Genomic DNA, 18779 nt, shown 5'->3' on the forward strand with positions numbered 1-18779 from the left:
TGTAGCTCTGTACCAGTTAAACACTATCTTCCCATTCCTCCCATCCTCAGCATACCATTCTACTTTCTGTCTCTATGAATTTTAATACTCTAAGTACCTCATATAAGTGAAATCATACACTATTTGCCTTTTTTGACTGGTTTATTTCACTTAGAATGTCTTCAGGTGTCATCCATGTTGTAGCACGTGTCAGAATTTCTTCCTTTTTAAGAATAATATTCTGTTGAATGGATAATTTTTATTTTAAAAATTCTATTATGGCAAACTTCAAATATACATAAAAGCACAAAGAATAGTATATTGTGCTCCTAGGTACCCATTATTCCAATGGAAGATTGTTTATTCCATTTATACTTCCACCCAATCCACATCCTACCTTTGGAAGCTAATTCCAGAACTATCACTTAATCTGCAAACATTCCAGGATGTATTTAAAAGATAAGAACTTTTATTAAAAATGTAACCACAACACCCTGAAACACTGAACAATGATTCCCTAATATCATCAAATATCAAGTCATTATCCAAATTTCTATATAATTTTAAATGTTTTAGTTGATTGTATTTTCTCATATTTGTAACTGGCCATTTCAAGCCTCTAAAGATCTGGTGGTAGTAGAAGGGGGTTAGTTCTAAATCAAGGTAAATGAGATTTGAACTAATCAGGCTCCAGGTAAACTTCATGTACAGGTACTTGAAAGAATCTTTTCCTGGCTTGTCTGTTCCAAAGGATGTTTGCTTTCTTCTACAAGCTCTGAGAGTAGTGAAGCAATTGTGTCTTTGCAGTTGAGCACCCCCAAAGATTTAGCCTTTTAATTATTTGTGCTCTCTGATTTGGATTTGGCCTCTTATGCCCTTCCCTAGGGAAATTTAGTAGTTTATAGTTTCGAGATAGGTAAGAGGATGGACTCTGGACTATACCTGGTGCTGTTAACTGCAACTTGAAATTGAAAAGGCTTATGAATGAAAAAGAAAAAGGAAATGAATGACGGATATTGGAGGATATTGTAAGACAGACTCAAGGATAAGGGTAAAATAAAGGGACTAGCTGAGCAATTCCTGTTATAAATGATTGGCAGTAGTATTCCCTGGGGGAAGGGACAACATGAAAGAGGAGACTCAAGGCAGGATTTTTAGCAACAATCCAAGGTACAACTTTCTTCTTCTTCTCCTTCTTCTTATTGTTTTATATTAAATTAGGGCTGCCAGATAAAAACATAGGTTGCCGGTAAAGCTTCCATTTCAGATAAACAGTGAATACTATCTAAAGTATTATAAGTATGTCCCGAAGTGTCCTGGGTACTTTTGCCGTAAGCATTTTTGCTGTAGATATCTTTGCCGCAGGCATTTTCACCGCAATCTTTTTGCCGCATCACTAATTGGCCGTAAGGCAATTTTGCCGTGAAAGAGAAAATAACGGGTTGACAGTTTTGGGTTTGACAGGTTGGTTAACTGGTTGAAATGTGTTAGCATTTCTTCCAGTTGACGACATTATTGATGGCTTTATCGAGCTGACAGATGAGGATGGGATGATCTGACCCCCAGAGTTGGCTTCCAATTTTGAAACACGCTAGGGTGGAAGAGAAAGAGACCTCGGAGTGTCTTGAAGGCATACCGTTGAACCCACACTTCCCACAGAACTTTGGAACGTCTATCAACAGACATGTGACAATGTGCCAAGAACAAACAACTGTGTAGAAGCTTTCATTATGCAATACAAACCTCGGTCACAAACGTGCACTCTAGTTATTGGGAACTAACACCTCTCTTTTAAGTTTATTTTTATTTTTATTGAAGTACAGTTGATTTACAATGTTGTGTTAGTTTCTGGTGTACAGCAAAGTGATTCAGATATATATGTGTATATATATATATTTTCCTTTCCATTATGGTTTATTACAGAATATTGAATATAGTTCCCTGTGCTATACAGTAGGACCTTGTTATTTATCCATTCTGTATATAATAGTTTGCGTCTGCTAACCCCAAACTCCCAATCCAACCCTCCCTGCAACCCATCCCCTTGGCAACCACAAGTCTGTTCTCTATCTGTGAGTCTGTTTCTGGGAACTGACACCTCTCTTTTTGGCCTGCTGCACCTCTTGTGGGATCCTAGTTCCCTGACCAGGGATTGAACCCCCGGCCCTCGGCAGTGAGAGCATGGAGACCTAACAGCTGGACCGCCAGGGAATTCCCGACAGCTCTCTTAACAAGGGAACAAATTTTAGCAAAAAAGAAAAAGTGTGACGCTGAACAAGGAGAGGAATCAACAAAGAAAAAAAAAAAGGGCGGGGAGAGGGCGTATAAAATACTATGAACGAGAGAATCCGTGCTTAGGTACAAGTGCTTAGGTACAATGCACAAATAAAGTCAGTTATTTGTGCATTATTGCCATGAATCTATACACATTTTAAATGTATTCAAATGTTTTGTATTTTGCAATAAAGTCTGTTTAATTTTGTTATTCATTTCTCATGCTTCATTATGTCCTTTTTAATGTTCGTTCCCCTTTTATTTTTCGTTCTTAGCTTTTACGGCAAAATTGCCTTACGGCCAATTAGTGCTGCGGGAAAACGCTTGCGGCGGCAAAGATGCCTCCGGCAAAGATGCTTCTGGCGAAAATACCTGACACGTCCTGGGTAAGTTGACATCTTGATACTAAAAAAAGTATTCGTTGCTTATTTGAAATTCAAATTGAATTGGCCATTCTGTATTTTTATTTGGTAAATCTGGTAACTCGGCCATCAATGCGTAGGGACTCCACCTGTGAAACAGGGCCTTTGACCTTTAGGCCTCTTAGTTTTCTTTCTTAGAGTATGGTTGATGGTTGAATTTTCGTTTCTTTATTTAGTCTCCTTGTCCTGCATGTTCTACCTAATGTCATAGCTTTTTTTATTTATTTATTTTTGCGGTACGCGGGCCTCTCACTGTGTGGCCTCTCCCGTTGCGGAGCACAGGCTCCGGACGCGCAGGGTCAGCGGCCATGGCTCACGGGCCCAGCCGCTCCGCGATGTGGAATCTTCCCGGACCAGGGCACGAACCCGCGTCCCCTGCATCGGCAGGCGGACTCTCAACCACTGCGCCACCAGGGAAGCCCATGTCATAGCTTTATATTAAAAAATTGACGTAGTTTACATTAGCACCAACAATATGAGTATTTATTTTTCTCTATTCTCATCAACATCTAAAGCTATTGTTGGTCTTTTTTTTTTTTTTTTTTTGCGGTACGCAGGCCTCTCACTGTTGCGGCCTCTCCCATTGCGGAGCACAGGCTCCGGACGCGCAAGCTCCGGACGCACAGGCCCAGCGGCCATGGCTCACGGGCCCAGTCGCTCCGCGGCATGTGGGATCTTCCCGGACCAGGGCACGAACCCGCCTCTTCTGAATCAGCAGGCGGACTCTCAACCACTGCGCCACCAGGGAAGCCCTATCGTTGGTCTTTTAATTTCTGCTAATTTTCTGGACAAATGTTTGAGAATTGCAGGTTTAGAGCACTTCTTAAATGAGACGAATTTTTCTTTTGTGACGCCTAGCATCAAGGTTTTGGTTAAAAAGAATTTAAAATTTTATTCTATATTGTAAAGAATTTTACAATGAAATGTAATGACTTACAACACGTTAGCTGTTTTTAAATTCCAGCAGTGGATTTTCCAGCTACTTCCAACAAAACTGATCTTTTCTGTGCATACTCAAGGCAACACTCAAGAATTTCAAATTAGCTTTAGCAAAATCAAATATTTATATTGAAAAAGAAAACATTTGAACTTAGAACTCGTTAAGATAAAAAAGTTAACAAGCTGAAGATGCCTTGTTAGTTAATGCCACTAATGGCAACATCTAGGTCAGATAAGTTATAGTGATTTAAAACAGCATTCTCACTAGCTTTGTGTAACCGTATTTGTAATTATTGCCATAAGTGATTTAAAAGGTCCCGTCGTCTCTTTAGTCTACATTTCCACAAAAAGCTCTTGAAAGAACAAATTCTGCTCAGTTGTTTTTTCCTTTGCTTAAAAAAAAAAAAAAAAAGAAAGTGCCAGGAATCCCACCCCACCCTGCTGCTGGGTAACAGTCAATCATTTATTATTCCTGGATCAAACACAAGCATTCATGTCTAGGAAAACATTTTGCAATGAATGGGATCTTGGTCTCTACTAAAAACAAAAAATGGCTAAAAAGAGACTTCAATTTATTTTCAAATTCTATGGCTAAATTCCTATAATTCCTAACTGGTGAAAATATTGGCAAGCTACTAGATTTTACTTAGGATCAGGTTTACTTCTTTGGTGCCTGCCCAGAGGAGCTATTGAGAGCTACTTGTGGCTAGCTTTTAAGAGACCAAATGGACCTCGAAGGGAATGAATATTGACACTAATGTACAATGCACAAGGAGAAGCAGAAGAAAGAATTGAATACTTTTATTTTTTGAATAATTAAGTATAACCAACTTTCACTTCAAAGTTTTAATATTTGGCAAACCAAAAAGGTTACTTCTCAAAATGACCAAACATAACTGAACCCTTTCTTTGCATTTTGATATTAAGCTGGGAGTTATATAGCTTATCAAAATTCTTATCTAATCAACTAATTCAGACTCACCAAATACAATCACTGTCAATCCAGACATACTCAGTGGTCTTCCTTTCCTTAAACCTAATCAGACCTAAAGCTAATTAATCCCCCCAAAATAATCAGTTCCCCTCAAAGTGATCAAATCCCTTCCCCCAAGCATTCCCTATCATCTAGTCAACCACTAGCCATGATCTAGCAATCATCCATTAAATAAATGTCATTGTGGCAGGGACTGATAATCTTTCAATATCCATTTTTCATTTCCCCTTTCACTAATAGAAACCTCTAAATTTTAACTAAGCATCCTGCTTCCTGGCTAGACACTATATTTCCCACCATCCTTTGCATCTGGGCGTGTCCACGTGACTAAATCTGGCCAATGGGATTGAGTGGAAATGATGTTTTCAATTTCCAGGTCATGTCCTTGAGAACTGTCCATGCCTTCTCTGTCCCCCTTTCTTTCGGCTGGAATGTTTTAATTAAAGTGGTAAACCAGCTTTGATCAGTTGAATGAGGACAACAACATAGGGGAGAGTGGAGCAAAAAGAAAGAAGTGGGTCCCTGGATCACCTTGTAGAGCAGCATGACAGAAGTGCCAGTGAAGTCTCATGGTCATCCAGTCCGGATGCATGTAGGCCAAGGGCTGTTTCCTTACACCTACAGTCATGATGCAGTGTCCTCCTGTCCCACAGGTCAGATCTCAAGGTGTGGCCAACCACAGAGGGGTTTTGAAGGGCTCAGTACTTTCCAAGTCCTTGTCACTCAGATGCTGAAGCCTGTGATTAACCAGCAGAAAAAGAAGTTGGCCCCCAAGTAGCCCTCTTGCAGTCTAGGAAGGTGAAGTCACCCAAGACTTCTGGTGAGAAGTCTTTCTGTTCCCTTAGAGGTGAGCATTTGTGAGAGACCAATGAGATACTTTAGAGTTATGGACTATTAAAACTAAATCTGGGTAGAGTAGAAGCCTTTAGCAAGACCTGTAGGTCATAACTATAGACATTTAACATCTGTGGATGAGTCAAAATGTTATCAATTCTCAATATTTTCAAATGGATGGTGAACCAGCTTCAGACACCTCTTTGTGGTTCCTGCTGCCTCCTTGTATGCCCTTGAGTTTGGTGAAATTGGTTTAATTATATCATTAGGCCCAGCTGCCTCTTGAGACTTGGAATTTTCTGCCAGAACATTCAGTTGTGCACTTTGAGGACTGTTTACAAGAGTTGGTGAAGTCGAACAGTGAAGTGTTTCATTAGAGGGGGAGTCAATTCCACTCCAAAGTCGTCTTTATGCTCTTACACTAGGAACATTATTAGAGAATCAGAGGGTACTCAGAGACATTTAGTTAGAGCACAGTATATGGAGAAGACAAACTTTGCGTAGATTGTCTCCTTGGACAGAGATGAAGGTGAAGTTTATAAAAACAAAATCTGCAGGTGATCTTTGTTTTGGGGTAAGTTCATTGGCGCCAAGGAAGGCAGTTTGTGCTTGAAAAGGGCTGACAGAGTTATGAGGAAAGGCAATTCTTAGTTGTATGTGGGTTTTTCTGAGAAGCCTTATGATTTCAGCTATAGTACTACGTTCGTCGTGTGTCCCTCTTTGTATCATAGCAGCCAGTGTCCTTCCATTGGTACCTGCATGATTTTTCTCGCTGGAATTTCTTTGGGGAATTAATAATATGGGAATTTCATGATGATGCTTTTGGACCCAAATTGAAACATAAACATATACATGTATGTCATGGCTGTTGATCCCTAGCTTACAGAAGGGGGCATGAAGCGAGCATACTGCCTTTGTTATAGGACTGTGTGGATCATCTGGCTGTGTGTTTGATGTAGTACAACACGTGGTGAGATCTTAGGCAGCCTAGATAATAGGATAGGGAATTGTGATAACTATTATCAATACATCTCATCTTCTCTGAGAAACACAAAGTGAAGCTTTACTGTCATACTTGCTGGGAACATGTCCCAAAAGATGAAAGACATTTTAATTTTCTGAATCCAGTCAAAGAACCTGATTCCACATCCAAACATATTACTTATTATTTTAGATGTACACGACAAACCAGTATCCATAATCCAAATCACAATTATGCTGCCCAGGTCCATCTCTGATGAACCTGAATGAGAATTAAAGGTGAAGAGTGTGTTGATCACTTGATGAAGAAATTCATAATGCCACATTAGCTAAACTTGATGTGTATTGCCCATAGTTCAAAGTCTTATGATAGCTATTTTATCATGAGCTAGCATTGTCCTGGCAATTGTGCGACCGGCTGGGAAACAGATACATATGGAGATAAAATTTCTAAGAAACTATTTTGTCAACTCTTATTTTTTTCCCAATGTAGCTGAGTAAGTTTCTGTAGACAAGGGGCTTTCTGGGAGTGAGTGGCAGCTCTTACATTAAAAACAATATAATGCAGAATTAGAATTATGGAGGATTTTTTGGTAGAAACTGTTTATTGTTCCACAATATCTGGTCACCTCTTCTTTCAGAATCAAAGAATCCCCAATTTTTAACTAGGTCACATGTTTGCACAGAATTAAGGCTATATTTCTCAGCATCTCCTGCAATTAACTACAGCCACGTGACTAAGGCGAATGGATTGCAAATAGAATTGTAGCATGACAGCTTCTAGAAACCTATCTTATAGGACGGCTGGCATATGCCCTGTGCTCCCTGTATTATTCAGGATTCTCCAGAGAAACAGAACCAACGGGAGATATTTATTTGTTTATTATGAGGAATTGGCTCACACAATTATGGAGCCTGGGAAGTCCCACAATCTGCTGTTTGCAGATCCTGCAGACTCAGTCTGAGTCCAAAGCCCTGAGAACCAGGGGAGCTGATGGTGTAAATCCCAGTCTGAGGCACGATGAGATGGGATATCCCACTGAATTCCTCCGCCCTCCACCTTCTGTTCTATTTAGGCCCTCAACATATTGAATGATGCCCACCCTCATTGGGAAGGGCAGTAAACTTTATCAAGTTCACAAATTAAAGTGCCAGTCTCATTGGGAAACGCTCTCACAGACACATCTAGAAACAATGTTTAATCTGAGCATTCCACGGTCAGTCAAGTTGACACATAAATTAACCAGCACCCTCCCCTTCTTCTTTGTCATTCTTTCCATCCTACCACTTGTAATGCGGCATGAGAGCTGGAGCTCTAGCTGCCTTCTTGGACTGTGAGAATAAGGACTACACCATTGTAATAAGAAAGCAGTAAACTAGAAGGAAGTGGAGTCTTTGAGGAACAGAGATTCCACAATATCCCTGGATTACCTACCCTGCAGATGTTTATACAAGACACAGAAATGAGCTGCTATCTTGTGTAAGCATTACTAATGTGAGGCTCTGCTATATTTGATTAAACCTAATCTTCACTGATACAAAACCTTATCTTTATGTTTACTTGATTCTTCATGGGCCTTAGTCAATGGGTCTCTAGCCATTTCCTGTCAGTGGTAAGAGGCCAAACCTTGGTCCTTAGGATAACAAACTCAACATGTTACGAATAGGGACAGGTCCAATGAATCTCAAGGACTTAAATTTTCCAGCTGCTTCAGTTGGTTCTGAAGATAATAGCCACGAGCTCTATGAGGCAATGTGACTACATTTATACTCTTCAGAGAGCATTGCTAATGCAAAACGTATACCTATCCTTTGCTTAAGGATGTCGATTCATCATGAAAACCTTTCTGCTAAGGGAAAAAAGTCAATAGATGGAAAAAATTTTCTAATGATTTTAATACGAAAAATTAGGATACTGATCCAAGATACCCTAAACAATATTCACAGAAGAATATATTAATTGAACAATGAAAACAAGTTTATGTAATAAACAGCAGTTAGAAAGTAAATAAATAGAGTTTATATGTAAAATGTAATATAATGAAGTTTACAGTACTTTCCAAGGGAGGAAGAAGGACTTGATAGTGGGTGGGGCTGGGGGAGAAGGGATTCTTTGGAAAGTGGAGTCTTCTTTCTGCCCTATTTTCTTCAACAATATTTCAGCATTTTCGGGGTTCGTGGTAATCTTGCATTCAAACTGCACTATAAATAAAATCATATCACAGAAAATATTTCTAGGGCAAAATAAAAATAAATACACGAATGCTTCAAAACATGTAAAAAATAGTGCATGTGCACAGCCCACTGAAGAGTCGCAGGAGGTACTGCCTCTTCATTTGTCTCGCCTGGCAATACATTTGGGCTCATCCCTATGTGGCAAACAGCTCTTGTTTGTTCCATATGATATTCTCCAGCTAGAAACTGCTGTGCTGAGTAATAAGTTGGTGAGTGTGTCTTCGCCTGAAACCAAAAGTCAAAATATTCTTGTAGTATATGTCATTGGGTGAAAACATTGTTATTCTGAAAAAAAAAATTTTTTTAAAAATTAAAGGAGTCGGGCTTCCCTGGTAGCGCAGTGGTTGAGAGTCCGCCTGCCGATGCAGGGGACGTGGATTTGTGCCCCGGTCCGGGAGAATCCCACATGCCGCAGAGTGGCTGGGCCCGTGAGCCATGGCCGCTGAGCCTGCACGTCCAAGAGCCTGTGCTCCGAAACAGGAGAGGCCACAACAGTGAGAGGCCCGTGTACCGCAAAAAAAAAATTAAAGGAGTCACTGTCTGAAAAGTAGAATAACCTTCAAAGCCATACTGGCAGCAAGTCATTACTGACTGGTCATTATGTGGGGTATGTGTATGGCTGGAGAGGAGGGGTCAGGAAGAGGCAGCAACTCGAATCTCTTTACAGGGGTCTTACACTTGGTAACAGTGAGCTAAGTCCTTAAGAGGTGTGGTAAGAACGCCAAACTGCAGGCAAAACTGCCACATCTAGCCTTTTTGCCAGGGCCCTGGGCCTAAAATCGTTCCTGTGTTTTCTTTCAGCCAGACTTGAGGGATGCAGGGTGTGTGTTCCCCCGTCTGGGAGAAAGAACGGGATAGTTCACCTGTACCTGTTCGCTCGCCTCCCCATTTTCCTGAAATCTCTTGAACGCCGGCTGGGTCTGTGCTCGCTCTTTTCCGGCTCTGAGCCCCAGCGTAAACCTCGGTAAGTGCTGCTGGAGCCAAAAGGCATGGGCTGTGGAGTCAGACGAAGTTGGATTCAAATCCTGGCATTTCCTTCTCTGAACACTTTTAAGTCTTTCTTATTCACCTCCTCCCTCTTTCCCCCCAGACCTTCCTATGACCTTGCTTTCTCCTCAAGTTGCATTGTATCAAGTTTTTTCTTCTCTAACTTCACTGTTACATGTGTTCAATCTGCCATCTTATCAGAAAGAGTTTTTGTGCTGGACTCGACTCTCCTGGAGTGCTCTTGGCATGTTTTTGTTCCTCTGGCGGTTCACTCGCATCAGGAGACTTGTTTCTCTAGGTTCTGTTTACTCCTCTGTCTGGCTGCTGGGTGCTCTGCTGCTGGCGCTCTTTAGGCAGCCGCATCCTGGGAGTGGGCCAGGCACTGTAGTCTGCCCGTGTGTGTTAGGGTGTGAGACACTGGCCGCTTGTGAGTCCTTTAATAGGCCCCAAGCTGCCAAGGCGAGTAAAACTTGCATAATTCTCTACTCTGGGCCAGAGAGACAGACCCCTGGGCTCCTCCAGCGAACCTGACATGGAAGCAACAGCCCTGCCCCTCTGTGGTCCAGAAATCGCCCAAGCAGACTCTCTTAGATACCACAGCGTTTCCTCTCCTTCTTGCCCCAACATGTGATGCTTGTCTCCAGGATCTCCTTGTACAGAGGAGTAAAATTCCTGCACCACTTCCATCTTTTAGGACTCTCACATAGCCTCGGCATTGCCCACGGCTCTGAGTCTCAGCAGCTGCCTGTTCTAGGAAAGTAGAGTAGCTGGATTGGGGTTGGGTTGTGACGCATTATGGATTCTACAGAGCAAACTGCTGTCTTCCCAGAATCCTCAGAGGATTCTCTAGTAGAATATTTTAGGATTTAATTTTTTTTTATTTTAATCTTTGATTCCTCTGGAATTTATCTTGGTATTTGGGGAGGGGTCTTATGGAACTGAGACCCAGAATAATGAGCCCGATTCCGAGAATGTGGAAAGAAGCAGGACATTGGAACCAACTGATGTAAGAAGCAACTGCTGCTGCTCAAAGGCATTGTGGGGCCACAAAGTCGGGAGTAGGGAGCAAAGCAGAAGGAGCAAGTCCCTTTTTCCTTTTCCAGCCTTCCACTCTCCCTCTAGCGCCCCCTATGGGCAGCACCTATAGGGAGCCAGCTGGCAAAGCAGAAATGTGGTTTGGAATCCCAGCCCAGCAACATAAAACTGAATAGTATAGAAGGATAGCTTTGGAGCTGAGAGACAATAGCTTAATAATTAGCACATTGACTTTATCACATATTACATGACCATATATATTTGGGTCTATTTCTAGACTCTATTCTGTTCCAGTGATCTATTTATTTCTCCACTAGTACCAAACTGAAAAGAAAAACTACTTTTACATACATTTTGATTTCTAGTAGGACTAATTTCCCCTTGTTGGTTTTTTTCCAAATACTTCTGGCTGTTCTGACATGTTTTTCTATATGTATTATATATAATGTATAATTTATTTCTGTGTGAATTAGAGTTAGCTTGTTAGTGACTGGGATTGCATTGAATTTCTGTATTAATTTCGGGAACTTGAGAAGTTTACACTAGCAAGATTTCTTATCTGAGTTATATTTTTCAATTTATTCAATATTCCTTTGAATTCTTTCAATAGAGTATTATGCTTTTCTTCATGTAAGTATTGTGGATTCTTAACTTTATTCTTAGGTATTCCCCCCCTCCAATTCATTGCTAATATAGATGAATTCTTTTTCCCCCATAATATTTCCTCCTGCATACTGTTTGTATGAAAAACTTGATTTTTGCTTGTTAATTTCATAACCAACTTCTTCATTGAATTCTTTTTTTTTTTTTTTTTTTTGCAGCACGCGGACCTCTCACTGTTGTGGCCTCTCCCGTTGCGGAGCACAGGCTCCGGACGCGCAGGCCCAGTGGCCATGGCTCATGGGCCCAGCCACTCTGTGGCATGTGGGATCTTCCCGGACCGGGGCACGAACCCGCGTCCCCTGCATTGGCAGGTGGACTCTCAACCACTGCGCCACCAGGGAAGCCCTCTCCTATTTTTAAAAAAAATTAATTTATTTACATTTAAAAAATTTTTGGCTGCTTTGGGTCTTCGTTGCTGTGCACAGGTTTTCTCTAGTTGCGATGAGCGGGGGCTACTCTTTCTTGGGGTGCGTGGACTTCTCATTACGGTGGCTTCTGTTGTTGCAGAGCACAGGCTCAAGGTGCACAGGCTTCAGTAGTTGTGGCTCGTGGGCTGTAGAGCGCAGGCTCAGCAGTTGTGGCGCACCAGCTTAGTTGCTCTGCGGCACATGGGATCTTCCCGAACCAGGGCTCAAACCCGTGTCCCCTGCACTGGCAGGCGGATTCTCAACCACTGCGCCACCAGAGAAGTCCTGAATTCTCCTATTTTAGAAAAATTGCTTTTCAATCGATTTTCCTGTTTCATCGAGGTATAAAATTATTAGTATATAAGTTATCAATAATAATAAAATTATTTCCCACTTTCTTCTATTTTCACTCTATATTTCTTTCTGTTCTCTAATTCAATGGTTGGTATTTCCAGAACAGTGTTAAAGTGTAATGGGTTTGATCTACTGATTCATCATTAAGCATGTTGCAGACTTTTAAAATTAGAGACATTTTAATTTTGTTAAAGAACACACCTGTTCCTATTTTATTAGAAGTTCTATAAAACTCAGAATTAAATTTGTTAAACTTTAAAAAATAACTTCAGGGGAACTATTGAAATGGTTATTTTTTCCTCCTTTGACCTGTGAATGTGATGAATTATCCCAGTAGGTATCCTTAAATTTTTCCACCTTTACATTTTAAAAGTAAATCCACTTGGACATTGGTTTATCCACTTGGACATTATTTTAATGTATTGCTGAATTCTATTATATATGTATAATACCTATAATATATGTATATACACAGACACATACATTTGTGAGATGGGTCTCTGGTTTTCTCAGTTGTACTTTCTTTGTCATGTTTTTCATGTTTCAGTATCATTGTTATGCTGGCTCGGTTAAAGGAATCTGGAAGATATCTTTCTCACTGTATGCTGTATGTATGAAATAATTTAAACAGTATTAAAACCTTTTATTTAATAGCATTCACCTGTGAAACTCCCTGGGCCTAGAACATGTTCAGGTGGTCAATCTTTGACAATTTCTCAATTTCTACTTAGATAGTTGGTGTTTTAAGATTGTCTAAATCTTAAATGGTTAATAGGGTAATTTATATTTTCTTAGAATATAATTTTTCCCCAGATTCTCGCATTTATTTCTGAGAGTAGAGCAAAAATATGCTTTTACAGTGTTTAATTTTCTTGGCTACAGTGGCATGCATCATAATTGAGTTGGGTGGTCCATCCGGATTGGGGGACCCCTGGGGGGTGGAGATGAAGGGCAGGCTGAACAGGTGGAACCCGCCTCCCTCCACTGTCTCTCACCTCCATTCTGCCCCCAGCCCTGCCCTGGTTCCGCCAAAGCAGATCCACTTTATATTTGAAGTTTCAGCTTAAAGATTTCATTGGGGATTTGGTCACTAAAATAAAAGCCTGAAAAAGCACAGATCCAGAACTGTAAAGTTGAAATAATACATTTGTTTGAATAAGTATAATAATGTGATAGTATTCCTGTCCCCCCAAAGAATTTATCCATTCTAGTCATTTTCATTTGGGGGATTTTAGGAATGAGTTCCTATATTGTATGATATCATATCAATACTTTTTCAGAAAGACTGATGACCTAAGTCAGTGAAAAATTTCCTCAGTTTGGTTGTCTCTTCTTGTTCCTGTTAATGCATCTTGTTCTTTTTGAAAGCGTCGGCTAGAAGAAAGGTGACTGACATTGAAAGGCAAGAAATGTGAAGTTGGAGTAGGGTTAGACATTGTTGCTAGAGAAAACAATTTATGTGATTTCTAATTTAATAATTACATCAGGATCATGTAGTTTGTAATATAAAAGGATACAGCTGCCATTAGAGGAAAAGAAAGTAGAGGACAGCCTACTAAGAAGGTAGACTTGTTCTCGGTGTTTCTCAACGTCAGTCTGATCTCAGTTACCCTGGGGAAATAGAGTTAGCTTAGCAGTGTTATTATTCCCAAGGTATTTTCAGAAATATCACATCCTTTCAATTGCCGGAATAAACGAGATGATGCTGTAGACACAGTTTGGTACCTCCAGTTGGGTAATGTTGGGTGATTTTGGCACAGGAGGAAGAGCTGGGGCTGTTTGGGCTGGAGGGGAATATCCTCGGGAAGAACTATCTTCATATGTCAGAGGGAAAGGGATTAGGTGCATTTCATGTGGAGACACAAAGCTGAATTAGGATGGGAAGGTAGAGGCTACAGGAGGATATATTTTCGTATAATTCAAGGAAGAATTTGCTAGTAGGGCTGAATGAAACAGCTAGAATCTGGAAGGATTGAATTCTTCGTCACTGGAAGTGTCCAAGCAGATGCTGGATGACTGGCGTCAGGGATATTGGAGAGGAACTCCATGCATCCTGTAGCTCTGGTTGAACAAGAAGACCTCTGAAGCCTCATCTAAGGATGATGTCGCACGGCTCCACAAGTGTCTGAAGTTTGCCTAAATGGCCACTAGATGTCACTCTTGTATGTTTGCAATAGCAAGATTTTTTCTTTTTAATAGGTTTATTATTTATTTATTTATTTATGGCTGCATTGGGTCTTCATTGCTGCTCTTCATTGCTGCATTGGGTCTTCAAAGCTGCGGACTTTCTCTAGTTGCGGCAAGCTGGGGTTACTCTTTGTTGCAGTGTGCGGGCTTCTCATTGCAGTGGCTTCTCTTGTTGCAAGCGTAGGCTCTAGGCGCACTGGCTTCAGTAGTTGTGGCATGCGGGCTTAGTAGTTGTGGCTCGCAGGCTCTGGAGCACAGGCTCAGTAGTTGTGGTGCATGGTCTTAGTTGCTCCATGGCATGTGGGATCTTCCCGGACCAGGGCTTGAACCCGTGTCCCCTGCATTGGCAGGCAGATTCTTAACCACTGCACCACCAGGGAAGTCCTTTTTTTTTTTGCTGTTGCAAAGTAGAAATCAGAAACATGACTGATTAACATAAGAGTGAAATTTTATTAACAAAATGTGCATCCCTGTCTTATACAATTCATTTTTAATAAATATAAGAAAACGTAAATATCACTTGAAGCAAAAGTTTCCAAGATCTACTATATTCTCAAAATTGGATTCCTTTTCTAAATTCTTTTAGTTTTCCAGTATTCTCAGAATTTAATATAACTTGCCATAAAACCGCTTCTATTCATCCACTGCCATCTCAAATGTCTCATCCATCTTTTGTATCTATTGTTCTAGATAGGAACTATATCTTGCTCTCTTCCACATGGCACATTAGCACTGTGCAGCACTCATAATAATACTTCTAGCAATATCTTACATTTCTATGTTGCTTACTATTTACAGAGGACTTATTTATAGTGTCTTATCTAATCCACATAAAATAAAGTGGTTAGGTTTTTAAAATATGAAGAAATAAGCTGAGAGATGTTAAGCAACCTGCCCAAGGTCATAAGTAAGAAAATGCTTCCCAGTTTTATTGTGCTAAACTATGGAGGCTCAGGAAATGCTACAGACTTTATGTCTCTTGGACATTTGCAGTGTACATTAGTATATTAAAGGCTCTGAGAATTCCTGGCAACTTTAACCCCCCACCCCAAAGTCTTCAAACATATTTAGCCACTATCTATTTCTTTCTTTATCTCTCTACCTGTCATCTATTTTTTTTTTTCTGAATGTGAGTTATTATGTAACAGAATACTAACTTTTCTATTGGGAATTGCTGTTAAGTGATAAATGTCAAATTCAAACCCTCTACTCCTTCTTCAATTTAATTTGATTGACTAGCAGTGTTTCAAAATGTGCAGTGCATCAAGAAAAATATAGCCTCAATTTTCTCATAGATAAAAAAGAAATTTATTTACTCAAAATAGGTTATTCTCACCCAAAGTCTTTCAATGTGGCAAATTTTGTCTCTTCTGAGCATTTCAGGCAAACTCAATCTAATATACAGAAGTCCAAGATGAAAATGTCCACTTCCTCCTTGTTCCTCTGACTCTCCCTGTGATTCCAACAGGGGTGGCAAAGCTGCTGTGAGAGCCATCTTACCTCTCTGAACTAACTCTGCAGTTTAGGCACAACACGGGCCATTAGGCTTGCTCTAATGGTCCCTGTCTCCTTGGTTTTAACATGTTTTCAGAATGTCTTCATCATTCAATTAGAGGATTTATTGTCTGACATCTGTTGAATGTCAGACATGTGTCCAAAACTCAGGAAATACACTCTGAAAAGTTAAACATTCCCTGAAAATGGACTTAAGGGCAAGAGGTCATTCCAGTTAAGTTGACCTGGCTTTAGAATGGCAGCTGTAATGATTGAAGTCCTTTCTTCCATGGGGGTGAGAACCACAGAAGACTCCTCCTACAACACTGACTGAAGGATTTCTGACTCACCAGTTTCCTCACAGCGGCCTTCACATCCTTGTTCCTCAGGCTGTAGATGATGGGGTTGAGCATGGGGGTCACCACCCCATAGAAGAGGGAGATGAGCTTGTCTGAAAGATCCTCTTTGTCTACCCCCAGGAGGGGGTCCTTAGACTTGGGCTTCCCATACATGAAAAATAAGGTCCCATAGAATATTATCACCACAGTGAGGTGGGCAGAGCAGGTGGAGAAGGCCTTTTTCCTCCCCTCAGCTGAGGGGATCCTCAGGATGGTAGCAATGATGAAGACATAAGAGGCAGAGATGAACAGAACTGGGACGCCCCAGGAAGATCACATTGGTCACCCCTATACCGATCACATTGATGGAGATGTCGGCACAGGCCAACTTCAGGACAGCCAAGATCTCACAGGTGAAGTGGTTGATGATGTCCCCACAGAGGGCCAACTGAATTGCCAAGGATGTGTGTACCAGAGAAGCAACACCACCAATAGCCCAGAAGCTGGCAGCCATGGGCACGTAGGCAGCCTTGCTCATGACCCCAGGGTATCTAAGGGGGTTGCATATGGCCACGTAGCGATCAAACGCCATCATGCTCAGGAGCACACACTCTGTCCCTGCCATGGCAAAGGAGAGGAACATCTGCACGGCACAGGTGGAGAAAGAGATGGTTTCCTGGGGGGCCAGGAAGCCATCCAGGACCAGAGAGACTGAGGAGGTTGTGTAGCAGATGTCCAGGAAGGAGAGGTTCCTCAGGAAGAAGTACATGGGCTTGTGTAGGCAGGAGTCCAGGATGGTCACCAGGATGAGGACCTCGTTGCCCATCAGGGTCACCAGGTACATGAGCAGGATGAGCACAAAGAATGTTTCCTCCAGCCTTGGGTGGGCTGAGAGGCCCAGGAGAATGAACCCCACCAGGGGGGAGGTCTGATTAGCTTTTTCCATGTGATGTCCCCTCTGTCATCAGCAAATTACAAAAGTAGCATATCAGGCTTTCTTGAAAAGAGTCCCAGGCATCTGGTATGCGGTCATTCCTGCTGTGTAATAGGAGAGCATATGTGTGTTAGAGAAAAACCACTGAAAGAGACAGCAGGGTGTCCTCAGCTCTTACATGAGAGAAGGTCAGAGTTGGAGCAGAGCTTACAACGGGCCAGCATTGGGCGAGGGCCTCAAGTAGTCTAGGTGTGTGAGGGGTGTTTCCGAAGTTGCTACATCCTCTCATTGTCCATAAAAGCAACTGAGACCTCGAGAGGGAAGTGACCTGTCTGAGCCTTCTAAGTTGGTGACAGAGACAGGATTTGACCCCAGCGGACCTGATCCCCAGTCAAGGAGAGATTTTCCTCCACATTATGACTAGTGGCTGGAAAATCCTATGAATGATTTCTCTTTAATGTAAATGTATAGACATTTCATTTAATCTGAGTTTTCTTAGATTCTCAGGGAGGAAAATCCCCAAGCTGATCCAATTCTTAGAACCAGTGAATTTTAAAGCCTCTTTAAATTTTGACTACAAAACTTGTATAAAATGTCAATCCACTTCCAGACAGAGACAAGCCCAGGTAAAGACTCAACCACACGGAGGATGACTTCTCCAGTCTGCCTACCATAAATGACACAAACTTGACGTTGTCAGCATTGGAATCTGCCTAGTTTAATACAGATTGATAGCAATATATGAGGAGCTTCCTATATGGGGAGGAACTTTATGAAGTCAACACAAGGATTGATTGGAGTGATTGAACACACACTCTGGGCTGACAACTGTGCAGCTTACTAACCAGTTAACTCAGTGATCAATAACCATATAGACTACACGTACCAGATAGTAGGCTGTACAGCATTAATTTCTAAACTCATCTCCCTGGAATATTGGTGAACTTCTTAGCCAGAGTTAACTAAGAAATGATTTTCCTTTGTCCTTTTATGCTATATTTTATTCTTGTGTAATATTCTGGCTTTCTGACCCCATCCTTGGGTTCCGTACAAGCAACTAGCTTATAGGGAGACCTATATGCCTTTGTGTAGAGGATTTCTAGTCTCTTAGTTGCAATAGCTCAGACTCTAAATTCAGAATCCTCATTGATAATATTTCTCTAGCTCCTTTTTTTTTTTTTTAAAGAAGATGTTGGGGGTAGGGGTTTATTAATTAATTTATTTATTTTTGCCGTGTTGCGTCTTCGTTTCTGTGCGAGGGCTTTCTCTAGTTGTGGCAAGTGGGGGCCACTCTTCATTGCGGTGTGCGGGCCTCTCACTATCGCGGCCTCTCTTGTTGCGGAGCACAGGCTCCAGACACGCAGGCTCAGTAGTTGTGGCTCACGGGCCTAGTTGCTCAGCGGCATGTGGGATCCTCCCAGATCAGGGCTCGAACCCGTGTCCCCTGAATTAGCAGGCAGATTCTCAACCACTGCGCCACCAGGGAAGCCCTCTAGCTCCTTCTTAATTGCAGCGGGTGTGTGTGTAGGAGTGGGGGCGTGGTGGAAGATGAGTGGTAAACATTAAGGAGCATCTACTCTGTGCCACACTGTTTGAAACACCCCAAGAAGAAGATACTGTCATTCAAGGTTTATAGATGAAGTAACCAAAGCTCAGAGGAGTGGAAGATTTTCTCTCTGGGGTTGAATGACAGATTGGGGTTGAATGATTTTCGCTCTGGGG

General features: G+C 41.5%; 1 protein-coding gene and 1 pseudogene across 2 annotated transcripts in view; one reads left to right on the forward strand and one right to left on the reverse strand.

Annotated features, from left to right (window-relative positions):
* Nucleotides 1-2526: 2526 nt before the first annotated feature.
* The window catches only part of LOC307188738 (olfactory receptor 13C7-like), a 51383-nt pseudogene continuing 35130 nt past the window's right edge, over nt 2527-18779 (forward strand). The window contains exons 1-2 of the transcript XR_013831757.1: nt 2527-2639; nt 9460-9622. The product of XR_013831757.1 is annotated as an olfactory receptor 13C7-like (transcript). The remainder of the gene's footprint in view (nt 2640-9459; nt 9623-18779) is intronic.
* On the reverse strand, nt 15636-18666 carry OR2S2 (olfactory receptor family 2 subfamily S member 2). The gene is given in 2 exon segments (XM_079926273.1): nt 15636-16447; nt 16449-18666. Coding segments are annotated over 2 exon segments (1032 nt in total). The 5' UTR covers nt 17070-18666; the 3' UTR covers nt 15636-16036.

This window comes from Stenella coeruleoalba, assembly GCF_951394435.1.
Source record: "Stenella coeruleoalba genome assembly, chromosome: 7".
Taxonomy (NCBI): Eukaryota; Metazoa; Chordata; class Mammalia; order Artiodactyla; family Delphinidae; genus Stenella; species Stenella coeruleoalba.